We start from the raw sequence: 16,230 nt of genomic DNA, 5'->3' as shown, positions 1-16,230 counted from the left end.
CTATGCCAGTATGGGTTTCTGATTCCGTATCAGCACTCTCTTAAACTTAAAATTCTTAAACTTAATCTCTCTCATAATCTCATCAGATCAAACTTGATTCTTCGCATCTACCGGTACTTTGATCTGATCTGATCCACGCCTGGCACCTCGACGTGATCAAATCCTTTGCATCAAGTTACTGTTATATAACAATATCTAACTATCATTATAAAGTGAGTAAAATAATAAAGCGCATACTAGATGGATTACATATAGTTACAGTCAAGGTGAGCTGGAATGAGTAGTTTTCTATCATCATAAAGTGAGTGAAATAATAAAGCGCATACTAGATGGATTACATATACTAGTAGCTACCATATGGTTACAGTCAAGGTGAACTGGAATGAGTAGTTATTTAATATTAAGGAAAAATTACAATATTTCAATTTTTTTCAAACTTGCAGGAATTAGCCAATATTTTGCTGACATTTTATCAAACAATTATTGGACATTAACAACTAATTGCACAATGAATGCGATAGACATCCTGTGCATTGATTCATGATCATTTTATTTTAATACTATGCTATTTATTATTAAGTTAAAATGGCCTGGGGGGTATGAAGGTACATATTTTACCATATCAAACATAGGCTTTAAACAAATGTTTAAGTGATGAACAGACTTTAACCTCTCCAGGTAAATGATTTCTGTGATCTCCTGGGTCAGGTAAGGTGATGTGAATTTCCAGGTTTTTCACAGGAGGTCCTTCCGCAGACAGCCCCTGGCGGAGGAGTTTTGATAGCTGTTAATTTTCTCCTCCAAGATGAAACATTTCCTTCAATCTGGAAAAAATGTATGTTACCAATTATATTAGATTCATTTAAATCTACAAGTCATAGTGATTTTTGACAAGTTTGTTTTACCAACCTGTGTTACCAACATAGGTAGCTCATTTAGAAGCACCTGATTAGAAATTCAGGTGGTTTGGGATCTAACATAGTAAATTTTTACCAGAATGAAAGAACGCATTACAAAACTTATCAATTTGCATGATACACGACTGATCATAAGAAATATTTTACATTAATAGATACCTCAAACTCAGGAAATTTCAGAACAGCCTTTACATGAATAGAGGTTGGGCAATTCATTTTCTTGGTGGGCTGCAACAATTTTCTCACAGCAGAGGTTTCCTAAAAATAAAAAAAAAATTATTGCCTACCTATTTCTTCATACAAATTTCAGACTGCCTATTTTACTCAACATGATTTCTATTTTATCTGTATCAAAAAGGGAAATTAAGCCTGACCTGTACAGACTTGTTTTGTGACGATCTGGACCATGCATGCACTGTCTTACCCGAAGATGGTAAAAGAGGCTCCATCAAAAGGTAGTGCATGGCCTCTGCTTGCGTCCACCACCTTCCAAAAGATTCTGACACCACCTTTTGTATTGTGATCTTTTGGAGAGAAAAAAATTTGACATTATGAAAAATATCATAACTAATAATTTCCTATATAAAAAGACAAACATGTCGATCTTCATGTTCTTTTTGTTAATAAAAGTGCAATTCCCCTGATTCATTGTATAATATATCTTTAAAAATTGTATTTTATATCAGAAAGTTATTGATTTTCAATTGCACTCCCATTTATAAGTAAAAAAAAAAAAGGTTAACAGCCATAATTGGTATAAATGTGCTTTGATTTGAAATAAAGTGTAAATAACAATTATAAATACATTTTATATTTGATGTTATAGTTAAATTAAATTTAATTAAATATATATGGAAAATATGTATGTTACCAATTATATTACCGTAGATTCATTTAAATCTATAAGTCATAGTGATTTTTGACAAGTTTGTTTTACCAACCTGTGTTTCCAACATAGGTAGCTCATTTAGAATATTTTGATATTATACTTTATGGTTAAGTAAAATATTAAAACCTTTAAAAAACAGGAAAACGTTGACTATAATAACAAATTACTCATGACTACATGTACAAACAATCGCACAGTTAATTATAACTTACTATAAAATGATAAACACAAACATATCTGACTATCTGTAGCCAAAGACAACGTGTAGGCCATAATGCCCCTATTATATAGCCTTGTACTAAACACTCTAGGTTTTGTGTAGATGAGTTCGTCAACTCGATCGTTACTTAAAGTCCTATAGTACACTGTACTTACTTACCGATCTTACTAAAACCTTTATATTCACGAGCTATACAAAAGCGGGACTGGCTATCCATTTCATATTTAGTAATTAGAAATTAGCTGCTAAGCAGCATGCACGCTGCCTACACATTTCACAATCATGCCGCTTTTAAATTTTTATGATTTCTATCTTCATTTAAAGAAGAGTCAAATGTTCGCGACTAATTCAAGAACGATTGAATATAAATAATCAAGGGCAGACAAATCTATGAGCAAGAGAAGGTAACTCCTGCCTGCCTTCAGGCCCCACCATATTCGTCAAAATGTATGTCACGTGACACAGGCGGTACAATATTGTTTAAAAGGGGAGGCCAACTGGAGTGTATCATTTTATGAGCGCTAGTGATGCAACCGCTGTTGAAATGCTTAACATTTTGAAAGACAATAATGAAAATTCAACTACTTTTACACACTTTTTATGGATAATTGATTTAATTTTTTAGGAGTAGATGCTGGCTATATAGGTAACTTTTTCCCTGCAATTCTAGCTACCTTTATACCCTTGAAGTTTTAAAGAATTTAAACAGAACGATGATATCAGTCTTCATTAAAAATTCTTTGAGTAAACCTGCTACTTCATCTCGACCACGTTGTCCTTTATATCCGTGCTTTTTTTTTTTTTTAATTAAAAAATGTTTCATACGCATATACATTCATTCTTCGTCTACTTGCAGCAATACGCAATGTGGTATCGATTTTTGCCTTGGAGACAGCAGATTTTCTTAGAATCAATATGTACAGGTGGTTGTGCTAGCTCGTGATAGTCAGCTAATACCGGTGTTTGTAACACGGATAAGGGTGCGGCTCCATCAATAGTTTGTGTCCGTCATTTTCAGAACATGTTTTTTTTTTTCACTGGATAAATGGAATATTTCTCCCTTTAATTTGCGAATGAATGTAAAAGATTTACTTATTGGAAACCAAAGAGTGTAATATATCTTGGTAAGCATATCTGTACATTATTATATTGCATGCCAACTTTACTAGAGGTTTGTCTTACATAACCTAAAAAGACTTAAAAATAAGATTCTACACCATTTTGTGTTATAAAATAGTATGTCTTATAGACTGCTAAACTATGAGAATAGCATCATATTTTCTTGGTGTTAATGAAATCTACCCAAGTCTAAAAGACTCGTATATTCACCACTATGAGGCAATGTTTCGAGGATTTTAAATTAAATCAACCCTTAATCAGCTGTCACACATTACAACACTACATGTAGCAAAGGTTGTGGGAATAATTGTTCTGTCAGTATCTGAAATAGAAAACTCTACTGTTTAGTGAGCTTACACTCCTCTTCTTCAGCTTAATGATTAAAACATTAAGACATCATAATTTAATTCATTAACTAGTAATTGAGGGTCTATTTTGACACTGCTCGGTTTTTACGGGCGTATACTTGAAATGTTCTAAAAATATTTGTTATCAGATTCAGTCAATCACAGTTAGTTCCATGCGAGGCTTCCGGCAAATTTTCCACATGGCAATTTTGTCTTCTTTGTTTAAGGAACAGTTACAGTTATTTAATTACATGTTTAGTATTACGAAGAATTATTTTCATATATTAAATATACAGTGACATGTACACGTAAATACAGTGACATGTACACGTTAATACTGCTATAAAATGATTAAAATCACGTTTTCCTATTTATGCACAAGAATTTCATTCCCTAGCTTAGAGTGAAGTTAAATGGAAAGCAACCAAACAACCAATTCATGATCAGAATAGTGCGACTCATCCTTTGGCATGGCAAACTTTGAGCATTATGTACACATGTAAACCTATTTTGTGATTTTGTAAGTACATTTTTTTTTATTCTAAAGTTTCCCTATACGAATATGGGTATAGCTGACTACAATGTATATATGTACATCTGTTTTAGATATCTATCCGTCCCCAGCTTATTAATCAACATTAAATTTTTCTGGCAAGAACATAATTGGGTTTGAATTAATTAAACTCTTTAACAGCCCAAAAGCACAATTTTAAAACATATTATTCACAAAGATACTTTAGTAATTTATGGTTTCTTTTAAATACAAGAAGTATTCCACCGCAAAAAATATTTAAAAGTACATTTTAAATACATTAAATTAAATTAAATACATTAAAAACATTAAAAATACATTTTACATTTTTAAAAAATATTTGAAAATACATTTTATAGCGAGCGCAGCTCGCCGGCGCGCAGCGCCGGCGAGCGAAGCGAGCTCTAAGAACCAGTGTGCGCGGGAAAAAGAACATGCTAAACCTACAGTTCATCAAACAAAATTTTTTGTCTACGTCCCATAATGCTCTCTAATGTTTTCACCCGTGGTGCTATGCCAAAAATGGCCGACTTTTAACTCGTAATTTACGGTGTCTTAAGGTTTGAAGACACGTTTTGAGTACCGCATATGCTTTGGCGAGACTCAAGAAATTTGTTACATGCTTCCATACCTTCGTATATTGAGTCGAGATACGTAAACAAAGACGAACAAATTATGGATGACGTCACAGTGCTCTCGCTCTATATTTCCCGCGATAAATTCAGAGGTGGATCAAACATCTGTAATGCGTTTACTAGCTATTTCAGTATAGACTGCGATACTTGCCTCATTGACATATGATTTGATTTTATTTATTTTTTTTACATAGAGATTATATAAATAAATACTAGCAAGAGCCATACTTTACTCAATTGTTAAGCTAATTGTGCATGCATGTACAGTAGGCAGGTAAGTATATGAGTAGGCAGGAAATAAACAATAGGACACTTTGAACTAAATAAAAAGGAATAAAGAAAAAAAATAAACAGTTAAAAAAATTATGTAGATATTGCATATAGTCAAACCATTAAATTTAAAGGTGGGAAATTACACACCTACAAACAGGGACCGGGCGCCCTTTCTCTCTCTCTCTCTGGGTAGGGGGTTGCGTTGTATGTTTCATAACCATTAAAATTAGTACCTTTGGCATACTCATTGTGGAGCAATACTCTCTCAAAAATTCTTTGACGTTCGGTGATACTTAAATAACACTAGGTTGACAATGATGCAAGGTATGTGTAATTCTTGCTGCGCTCGCCAGAACGGTAGCACCGTAAAACATATTAATTCAATAATTAATTGAATAAGATAAGTACAATATATAGATTAACACATACTAAATCACTAGTACATTTCTAGTACATCACTAGAACATCACGTCAGGGGCATGTGCGAATGTGGTATCAAGGACACATAACCCACGATTTTACATCATTAAGAACCTGTTTTCATATTCCGGGTAAATGATATAAATGACGTACCAAAAGAATATATCAATTTTCTTGTAAATAAATGATTGTTTTACAACTTAAGGGTTACAAGACATCAAATCACTTCCCCAATATGTTCATGTTTTTGGAGGTTAGACAGTGTTTAGATGCCGATTCTGTTTACATCACAAAATATAAAACATACGATGTTATCAATTGGTGTGTGTTACATTCTAGTGTCTATTTACTGGTTATGAGGACATGAGCCGGGAAAACAGATGCTGTCGAGGGGCACATGATTGCCATTGTTTGAATAGTCAGCGAATATGTATTATATTATACTGAAGAAACCTCTTTTTGTCGGCGACACAGGTTTGTTGTTGGTATAAAAATTCGAGTTATCGGTAGTTACCCTGATAACACCAGAGGAGTTCCGAGATCAAAAGTAAAGGAAGCCAAAAGATGACTACTATGGGCAAATACTAGTAGCTTTACCCAATATGCTTTTGGGTGAAATAGCAAGTTAAGTCGTTAAGTGACATAGGCAAAGTTAAATGACATAGGCAAAATACATACGAGAATTGTTGGAAAAGTCCCGGACAAAGTGATTTACGACAAAATTACTGTGTACCTTGTAGGATGATGAATGTTTTATTAAATGACTACAAATAGAAAATAATTATGCAAAAAATCATATGGTCTTCAAATTCTAAAAAAAAAAAAAGATACAGGGATTTTCTCTTTGCATGAATTTGATTTACGGAGCACCATTTCATATTTTCACGACGTCAGGTGATAATTGAAAGGAAACCTGTCACTCTTTTGCAAAATAAACACTTTTCAGTTCCACTCTTTTCATGTTATAACCCATTTATAAAATGTCTTTTGTGGCATATCGTAGATCATTTAGGTCAGGAAAATCTCTGTCCACGCAGTTTCAACTTTAAGCGAAATACATAGGTGCAAGATCCGGTTTTATTGGTGGCGGGGTGCTGCAAGAGCTCAAAATATCAGTTCTTCCATCTGATTCCAATTGTCTGTCCTATAAAAATAGTAGCATCTAAGAATAGTTTGGTCTCAATCAGAGATTTTCCTGCGTGCACACAAAATTTAATCACGATCCGGTGCTCCAAGACGTCTATTGAGGTTCACGTTTTTTTTGTGACTCCTTTTTCAACCGTTAGTTTTCTACATTTGGCGATAAAACGATCTGAAATTCCTCAATTTATCTGAAACTTTAACAAAAGGACCTATATAAGTTATTTTGACATCCTATGAAATGCCGTTTATTCATATGTGCTTAAACGGCACATTTCCTTAACAAGGAAAAATACGTACAAAATAAAACAAACTTTTAAAAAACTGTCATGCTCAGTGAAGCATATTTTATCAAATTAAGTAAGCTGTATATTTTTATGGCGCATTTAAAAGATACAAATCTTTACATATTTCTTGGAAAATACGATTAAATCTGAAGAGTTTTGCTAGTATCATGAGAATAGTCCGTTTACAATCGAACTTTTCCGCGAACTTTTCTAACAACCCTCATGAGGCATTGTAGAATAACATAGAACCCCTCGTTTTTTTCAGGCTACACAATGCTTGTAAGCCAAAAGAATAGAAGAAAATCCTGTGTCATTCAATACTGCAATCAGGGTAAGTTTATTAGATTCTAGTAAAATGTAATCTAGTAAAATTCTAATAAAATGATAGGGCCTAGTTCTCAATATTTTTCACTATGATTAGGTGTTTTTATTAAAATTGAAGATTTTTAAAGAAAAAAGATTTTACATTGAGATCGTACGTAAAAGGGACATATAAGTCCAAAGATTAGTGTGTTCTCGCTTTTGTACCCATGAACGCTGATCGTTGGTGAATAGTGTAGTGAATTTTCTTGCGTTTGAGTTCTCGTTTTGTAAATTAGTTGATACATGTTAATAAGTTTATCATTGTTTCTGCTATCAAAAAGCATCCTATGTGTTTGTTGGAACAAGTGTACGAGCATTAAGAATCCTTAATATCATGCAAAATTATTTTTGCATTTAAACATTGAGTAACCGTACTTGAATTCGTTCTTTTTCTAGCGTCGCGATTAGCCCTGTGTTGGTCCGCCTTCCAGAAAGCTGTGCGATGGGTGGTGTATTACGTGTGTGCCATTCAATACCTCAATCCGGTCTACCTCATCCAGGAAAAACAAAAAAAGCTCTACCACTTTGATCAGTTTGGAAAAATTGTCATTCAGCCCAAGCTAAGCGAAAGAATATTCAATTTGTTTTCATCAGGTATATCTTTTTTTATCATGATAACTCATTTAAAATGTAAAATACTTAAATCAGCTAATGGTATAGAATGTAAATTGCTAATTAACAGTAGGACTTTGTTCTATTTCAAGACAATGTCCGTAGAAGACGTATACTAACCTGGGTACAACAAACTCTGCCCTCTCATAATGTAGAGGATTTCAGTTTTAGCTGGAACGATGGCATTGTTTTGTGTGCTCTGCTTGAAGCAGTGCATCCTGGGATATGCCCAAGCTTTGGGCACCTCAAACCACACAACAGGGTAAACAACTGCCGCCTGGGACTCAAACTCGCTCAGCAATGTTATGGTCTGCCTCTGGTAAGTTGTTCACAAGCTTATCTTTTAAAAAAGATTGGTGAGCTAGCGCTGTAGAAATCTTAAAACACAGAAGCAGATTTCTAAAAAATTTCCGAATCGATTAATTAACAATAGGAAGGCACAGTGGTTTACTGGAATTGTGCTGGGGAAATTTTTCAGGAATCATTGGTACTGTTTTGTAGCAATCGTATCTTCTCGGGCCTTTCCGGCAAGCTCGAAAAACATATCCGAAGTTGTCTTCCGAACCTCAAGGAATTTAAGATAAAGCTAGCTACATGTTATGTATTATAATATTGAAAATAACTTTGCATTATAAGACCGAAGCTACTGTTACTTTTTGACATTAACGATAAAGCATAAAACTTCACGTGAAGATGATAAAACGAAATTAAAATGGTACAGTTTATCTACAGTAGTACAGTATTCCCAGAATCCCCTACTATGGAGTCGAGCATGCGTATTCCAGTGAAAAGGACTAACGTAGTTGCTAGCGCTCGAAAGCGCTAGCAATTAGGTGTACATCCAGCCATGTTTGGAGTTCAATGCTTTATAGAAACAGCTAGACTGAAATATAAATGCCCCGTTTATCGATTGGTCGAAATCTACAGCGGCTGAAACTGAGAAGACAGTGACAAGTCTGAAATTGACACGCACTGTTTATCGATTGGTCTAAACCTTCAGCGACCTACAAAATATCACGGACTGCACGAAGTAATCATGATGATGTCAGACTCAACGTCTCACAGGAGACGATTCTAGCTAACGTACTTATATACATTACCAGTAATTTAGTGATTTCTACTTATTTTTCATAATCAATTTATTAATTAGTTAAAAGAGAGATGTTAATATAAACAATAAAATGCTTTCTTTGATGATACATGCGGGTTATGTATTTTTTCTGCAATGTCGCTACCTTCATATCCCGAATGAATCCCCAAAGCATATTATTGTTTAAATAGCTAAGATAAAATGTTACCAGCATTTCACTTCAACATTTGCCTTGAAAAAAAAAACATGTAGGAAATAACTGAATTTATGAAGACACAAAATAAAATGGAATCCAGTTAAAAATACATTATATATAGTTGTTTTTTATTACATATTTGACCAAAATTTGAAAAACATTAGGTATAAATTTTAGATACTACGGTGGCTGATAATTCACAAATTAGTATAAAATAATTAATACATGTAATTTGATTTTGCAATCTAAATACAGCAAAATTAAATTATTGAACTGTTCATTTTTCTGAATTATTATATTTTGGTAAGATTTTCTTCATTATTTAACAATAAGATTTTGACGGTATAATATTATAGAAACAATATACGTATACTATTAAAATCATTTATTTACTTATTAAGGTTAATGTGTTAATAAATAATAGAAGATAAGGATTAAATAGTAATAGTCTAAATAAGGCATACGTTGATTTAGAAATGATATTTTTTTTTTTTTATAAAAAAATGTTAAATTGATAGAAAGGTTTTATTAATATTGAAAAAAATTACTTAAAATATTTCGAATCATCATTTCATGTCTTCACCGCACACTACATTGTATATGTAAGTACCATGTATTAGATAGTTTCTTGTTTGGGTAAATAATATTAGTTTCTCTTGAAAAGGGTCATTCTTCCAAGAGGCATCATTACTGACGCGACTTTGTAGGAAACATCAACAAAACTATCAAAACTAATGACGACTTTTTCTTGAACCACAGAAAAAAGTTCAGATTAAACCTCATAATGTTACTGTTTAGCTTGACATCTTATTATTCTAAATTTAAGCATCATCCGGAATCAATGTTGTTTTCCCTGTTTTTCAGGATATGATTACGCCAGAGGAAATGGCAATTGCAAGCTTTTCGATTGAACCAAAATTACTCAGATATGTATCAATGATAAAATGGGCGGCTGAGAGTGGCCAAATAAGAAGACGTGATCATGATGAAAAGAATGAGCAAGCAAGGAAAATGACATCCTTTTCAATTAAAGGCTCGGGAATAGTTAGTGGTATAGTTGGAAGAAAAGCAAGATTTAGTATATCTGCTGCTGATGTCTTAGGAATGTTTCATCTTGGAGTCGACATAAAAGGGCCTAAAAATGAAGTATACAGCGAGCAAATTATCAGTTTACATCAATCAAAGGAGATAATGATTGGTGCATATCAGACCCAGCCTAAGCAAGGTCGGTTTGCTTCCATAGATAACCATGTGATGGAGTACATGGAGGACGGTGTAGGCAATACGTATGTCCGTTGGAAAAACCTTAAACTTCTTGGGGACAGTTCCTCAATTAGCGTCATTCCCTTTAATTGTCAGTGTACAGGAGATGGGGCGTTCCTTATGACATATTTACCCATATCGACAGGAATTCATACGATTTCAATAAAATGGCAAAATGCTCATATCGAAGGGTCGCCATTTAAGGTTAAAGTGTACCAGCCAAGAGATTTAACAAGACGAGCGATCAGAGATGCAAAAGACAAGCGTATCATTTTTGATTCGCTTTCCCTGTCGTCTATTGATGAACGCCCCCATGGTCTTTTGAAAATTGAACACGAGATAGAATTGAATGGAAGGTCGAAAAACGATTCGGAAAAGCCAACTGGTAGATCGTCTAGATCATCACGAATGAAGAAGCAATTTACAGTAACCAAACGCCGGGTCATTCGTAAAGTTATAAGCCGACATGGAGAGGAAATCGTCATTCAAGAATCCCCTTCTCCGACCCTTTCACGCCAAAGTAGCATGACAGACACATCCACAGAGGAAGAACTTAGAAAATCGTGCTCGCCTTCTCCGCCTCTTAACCGGAAAAATATCATAAGGTCAACAAAATCTGACAAGGAGCAAATAATTGGTGGCGATGATTCAAACAATATTCAAAATATCTTGGAGAAAAGATCAGAAACTTCAGACATTAGCGCTAAGTTTGACACGTTGAATATTAACGATTACAAACAAGTTGAAGACAAAAAGAATTTCAAAAGGAACAGAACATCACCTCCACTAGCTGCGTCAAATTTAACATGCAGATCTTTCTCCGATTCAATGCTGAATTATGATGTCTCTGATTGTAACAATACTAAATCAATAAGACCAACAAAACAATTAAAGACAAACTTTATTCAGTCAAAAAAACTAAGCAGCAAATTTCCATCGCTGAAAGTGTTGCAGTCTGATAGTTTGAGAAAATCATGTTGCTATTTTTCATCAGATTTGTTACGTCAAAATTCATTCAGCAGTACATCTTCTGCCAGCAGTAATTCGAATTCATCGTTGGGGAAAGTAAAAAAGCCATTCTCATTATCGCGGTCTTTTTCAGTATTAAACAATGACAAATATCCGTATAACAAAACATTGTCTCGACTTGAGAAAATACGAAAGGACAAGCGCTATGTAGTGGACATACACATTCAAAGCGAAAGGTCTACTACGTCAATGGCGTCACCTTCTACGTCTAGCCTTAGTAGCTTGGCCTCTCCGTCGACCTATTCTTTCCCTTTTGACGACTTGAAAAGAAACAAAGGAATGTCCATTATTGACAAAACAGCCCAGTCTGATGGTCAAAAAACGTGTGTCAAGGAAGGCAATGACAATAGTCAGGTTAAAGGGAAGCGAAGCTTGGACCACAATATATCAAAACAGAGAGCGACCACTATGTACTGGTTAAATAACCAAACTACAGACCACTTCTCCGTCGACTCTACAGATTATGATCCAAACTTTCTTGTCGAGCAATTTATTTTAGGACCAAGTAATGAACAAAATCTTATTGATTTCTCAAAAAAGGAGAGTGATTCACAAAATGAGAATTTAATCGATAATGATTCAAGCATTCGAAGGAACGGGAGTGTTTTGCCAAAGAAAACTGGTCTTCAGAGGCAGTTTAGCGAAATGGAAGGGACACAGCAAACCCTCACGACGTCTATGGGGGATAAATTGCAATCGGTTAAGAATAATTTAACAACATTTGAGAATCATAAAATAACAAGTGAAGGGGGATCCAAACCGTTATCAAAGTCTAACCCTACCAAGTTTAAATCAATAGTTACAGTGACAAACATTGTGCCGTCAAAAGTTCATGTCATAACACCTAAAGTTAATGCCAATAAGTCAACACAAGTAAAAGTTAATGATATTCTTCAAGAATCTAATTTTTCAAGCTTACTTCTTGATCTCAATATCAGAAAACGTAAACAGTATGTTGCTATTCATAGAACAATGTGTACCGTCGCAACAAAGAATAAAGGCTGTTTCAAAAGAACTAAGGCTTTTTCAGACGGTGAATTATTTGACAAATATCCTATTAACGCCAACAATAATGAGATATTACACAGTTCACGTCAGTCAACTCTTGATAGTGGTATATCGGAAGAACACAGTAAAGGCGATTCAAAGGGTTCTCAGACATCAAACAACCGAAATATATTACAACAAAAAAGACAAAATAAAACAAGTCCAAGGAAAGATCTTTATTTGGATCCTATTGTGCAAATCCGAAAGCACAATAAATACCCTCACAGTATTGGAAAAAGGCATCAGAAGATAAGTGAATTGTCATTTGATAATCTCTCTAGTTCTTCGGATACAGAAATATTCACAAAACGAAGTACACAGAAAAAGAATATACCATGTATGCCGCAGTATAAACAACAAGAGAATGTGCATTCTAAAATTAAGACTGTCTCCTCTAGCGAAATCAAAAGCTCATTAAATGATTTTACCAAAACAACTGAACCAATCAGCATTAAAGATCAAAAGGTCTCATCACTTAACTCAGAGAAAAAGTTGTCTACCGCAGATATGCCCGACATTGGAATTGGTGTAGAAAATACCGAAAGGATCAGTTTACTACATGATGTACAAAGTTTTATGCAGCTGTCTCCGTTCAGTAAACGAGGTGCAGGCACAGAGACAGAAGTCAAACAAAATGACCTCGAAACAAAACCCTTACCTTATCATCCAGAAATTGTGTTTCACACAGCAAAAGCCGTATTCTTAAAAGAAACGCCAACTTCTCACTATATATCGGCGCTTTGTCATTATGTTGCACCTGCAAAAACCGAACAAATGTTTACAAATTCTTTGTCTATTCAGCTTGAAAATGAAAATATTGAATCACGTGATCCTGTTTGTTCAAAGTTCGACAATGTCAGCATTGAAAAACATTCAACACTTCGGAATACTGATTTAGAAAGTGACGCATCTTGTACAGCCGAAGGCTTGGGTCTTGCTGAAGGACAAGTTGGGGTAAAAAATAATTTTCAGGTAACTTTTAAGTCAAGAAAGTAGCTTATATCAATAAAACATTCAATAATAATCATCAGAATTACCCCGCCATTAACATGTTAAGCTAAATCTATTTTTGAGATACATGTATTGTTAAGGCAAATCATACTTTGTAAATAGGACATACATTCACTGCAAACACAACGAATTTCAAAAAATGTTTCCTAATTCAAAATCTTTGTAAAATTATTTATGTACGTCTCTCTTAATTTAGATATGGTGTCATTCCCAAGCAAATGCGGCGGTATCCGTTACTATACATGGTCCTCGACCTTTTTCTGTGCTGGAATCCAGTGTAATTTACACGGGAGACAGTTTGTATGAGGTTACATATGACGTAGCATATCCTGGTTATTACGTCATCTGCATCAAGTATGGAGAAGAAGAAATAGCAGAGAGTCCTTTTTTGGCCCGTGTCACCTACTAACATTTTAACTGAACTTGTGTGGGATCATTCGATGTCGGACCTTACCATTTATGCATACCTGTAACCTTTTGATGTGCGGGATCGATTGTTAAAATAATGTGTCAAACTTTACCTTTTAGTATGTGGGATCGTTCGATTCGGACATTGCCCGTTGATGTAGGGGTCGTTCGATGCCGAGCATTATTTTTTGATATGTGGGATCCTTCGATGTTGAACAGAACTTTTTTTTTTATTTGTGGGAATGTTTGATGTCGAAAATTGCCTTTTGATTTGTGGGGTCGATTGGTGTCGGACATTACCTTTTGTTGTGCGGAACTGTCTATTTTCGGACATTACGCTTTATGTGCAAGAATGTTCGATATCGAACATTACCGTTTGATGTTCCGTTGTTTTACTTGCATAAAATTTTAACACATGTCTTTAAACGTTTTCCCTCATAATGCAACAGCTAGAATTTCTTTTCAGTTAGATGCATGTACCTCAATTTTTTTTATCCATATTTATTTCATGAGAATATTTATTAAGAGCTATGAATGTAGCAATCATTGCCAAAAATAACATTACCCGCTTAGGGTGTTTATATATTTTATTTTCAATGTTAGCCCTCAGTGTGAACTTTTTTTTTCAAAAAGCGTTTACTTGGTCCCAAATTTAACGCACTTTGAAAAATTTTCTCAAAGTGCGTAATTTTTTTCAAAGTGCGTTGTCACATAGCACCCTTCATGCCAGCATGAAGCGCCAAAAACATTTATTTTTTTAAATTATCGACTAATTACAGTGTATCTTCCAACCAGAAGAACATAAACCTTAGATTTAACACTAAAAATGCGACCCTTAAAGTATTATAAAAGCAACCGCCATATTTAAAACAAGAGGTCCATGGGGCAATATCGCTCATCTGAGCAACAATGGGCGTTTAAAAGATATTGTGCTATATGGCCCCTCGGTAGAATAACAAAAAATAAATATGGTAAAGTATTACAATTATTTTTGCATCCGCGTACTCTTTGACATTGTACCTTTACGGAATACTCAAAATAAGGAAATCCTATGCAAGATATAAAACTAAACATTTGGTATGAGTACATTGTAAACTTCCAATTCCCTGTATTTTCGTTCTGCCCCCTCCCCCTCCCCTACTTTATAAAGCGGTCAAAATATATGAGAGCATATAGAAACATTTCTTCCTCAACTACTGACTAGTTATTGTATATTTAAAAAAAAATATAATAAAAGCTATCGTTTTTTATTTAAAAAATCCTATAGATATCAAGAAGAAAATTATACCGTAATGCGCTCAATTCCTCAAATTAAAAACATTCAAAAGTTTAATTTGTCTTCCCTATTATAATTAAATGACTCTTGTTTGCCTGGCGTAAACTCGTGTGACTTTTATAACTTTACTCACACTTGATTGATGAATACACTGGAATGAAAAATGTTGTCACGTGACATGTTAAAGAGCTGTAAAAATCAATGTTACAGTATTGACAGGCACATCACTCTATTTTTCTAAGGCCCACCCATATTTTCATCTTTATTCAAATATAACAAATGGCTACAAACCAGGATATTTTTCCTCTGTAATATTTCTTAGGAATAGCGATAATTCCTTTATCCCCGCAACAGAAATGTGTCAGAACTATGGAAGCTGTTTTAACGGTGTCGTTTATGTTTACTCGTGTCTGAAAAACTATCAAAAATGATGTAGATTTCACATTATTCATTGTATAAAGAGGAGGGCCCAGAGAATAGCTATATACAACATATCATCCTTTAATTTTTTTTTGGTACAAATATTTAACATTTAGCGAGACATTTCTAATGATCAACCAAAATTTTGACGTCATAAGAATTATAAGCAAGATACAGAGCTCACAGTTTCCGGCCCGGGTTTGCCTGCCCATTTTACCAAGACTCATTGAATACCGAACCCGAAGCAATAAAATAATTAAAACACGCCTTTTCTTTATTATTATTTTCATAAAAACTCAGATTTGAAACAGAATTAGCCCATAATTTTTGCAATTTATAATATTCTTTCCATTAGGATTAGTTTTGCTAAATTACATTGAATTTGACTCAGCAGTTCTTGAGAAGAAGAATTTTTAAAATGCACCCACCCCCCCCCCCTTTTTCTACAGTTTCGAGGTTTTCTCCGCTTTGAAGTAAGATCGGTTTTTCATTTTTGCAATTTATCTTTGCCTTACCCCTTAAGAATGCTTTGTGCCAAATTTGGTTGAAATTGGCTAAGCGGTTTTAGTGAAGAAGTTCAAAATGTAAAAGGTTTACAGATGGATAGACGGACGACGGACAAATTGTGATCAGAATAGTTTAGTTGAGCTAAAAAAAACAAGCAACAAATGACAATTCAGCAAAAACAACAAACAGTAATTTTCACATTTAATTAACATTGAATCTTTAACACACA

At 34.2% G+C, this 16,230-nt stretch overlaps 2 protein-coding genes across 3 annotated transcripts in view; one reads left to right on the top strand and one right to left on the bottom strand.

The window, feature by feature from the left end:
* The window catches only part of LOC105320211 (uncharacterized), a 12,430-nt gene extending 10,024 nt beyond the window's left edge, over positions 1-2,406 (bottom strand). Inside the window, exons 1-4 of one of the 2 annotated variants that reach the window (XM_066068618.1) lie at positions 2,186-2,406; positions 1,292-1,441; positions 1,077-1,175; positions 671-824 (exon numbers count right to left, since the gene is read on the bottom strand). The gene's annotated coding sequence lies outside the window, so the exon portion shown is untranslated. The remainder of the gene's footprint in view (positions 1-670; positions 825-1,076; positions 1,176-1,291; positions 1,442-2,185) is intronic. The other variant, XM_066068616.1, reaches the window with a different exon arrangement.
* Positions 2,407-2,958: 552 nt separating this feature from the next.
* On the top strand, positions 2,959-16,138 carry LOC105320239 (uncharacterized). The gene is made up of 6 exons (XM_066068599.1): positions 2,959-3,150; positions 7,045-7,110; positions 7,539-7,736; positions 7,847-8,073; positions 9,905-13,351; positions 13,587-16,138. The coding sequence occupies exons 2-6, from the start codon at positions 7,053-7,055 to the stop codon at positions 13,797-13,799; spliced, it is 4,143 nt and encodes a 1,380-aa protein (XP_065924671.1). The 5' UTR covers positions 2,959-3,150; positions 7,045-7,052; the 3' UTR covers positions 13,800-16,138.
* The last annotated feature ends 92 nt before the right edge of the window (positions 16,139-16,230 follow it).

Source organism: Magallana gigas, chromosome 1, assembly GCF_963853765.1.
Source record: "Magallana gigas chromosome 1, xbMagGiga1.1, whole genome shotgun sequence".
Classification (NCBI taxonomy): domain Eukaryota; kingdom Metazoa; phylum Mollusca; class Bivalvia; order Ostreida; family Ostreidae; genus Magallana; species Magallana gigas.
This window is presented reverse-complemented; position numbering and strand designations above follow the sequence as displayed.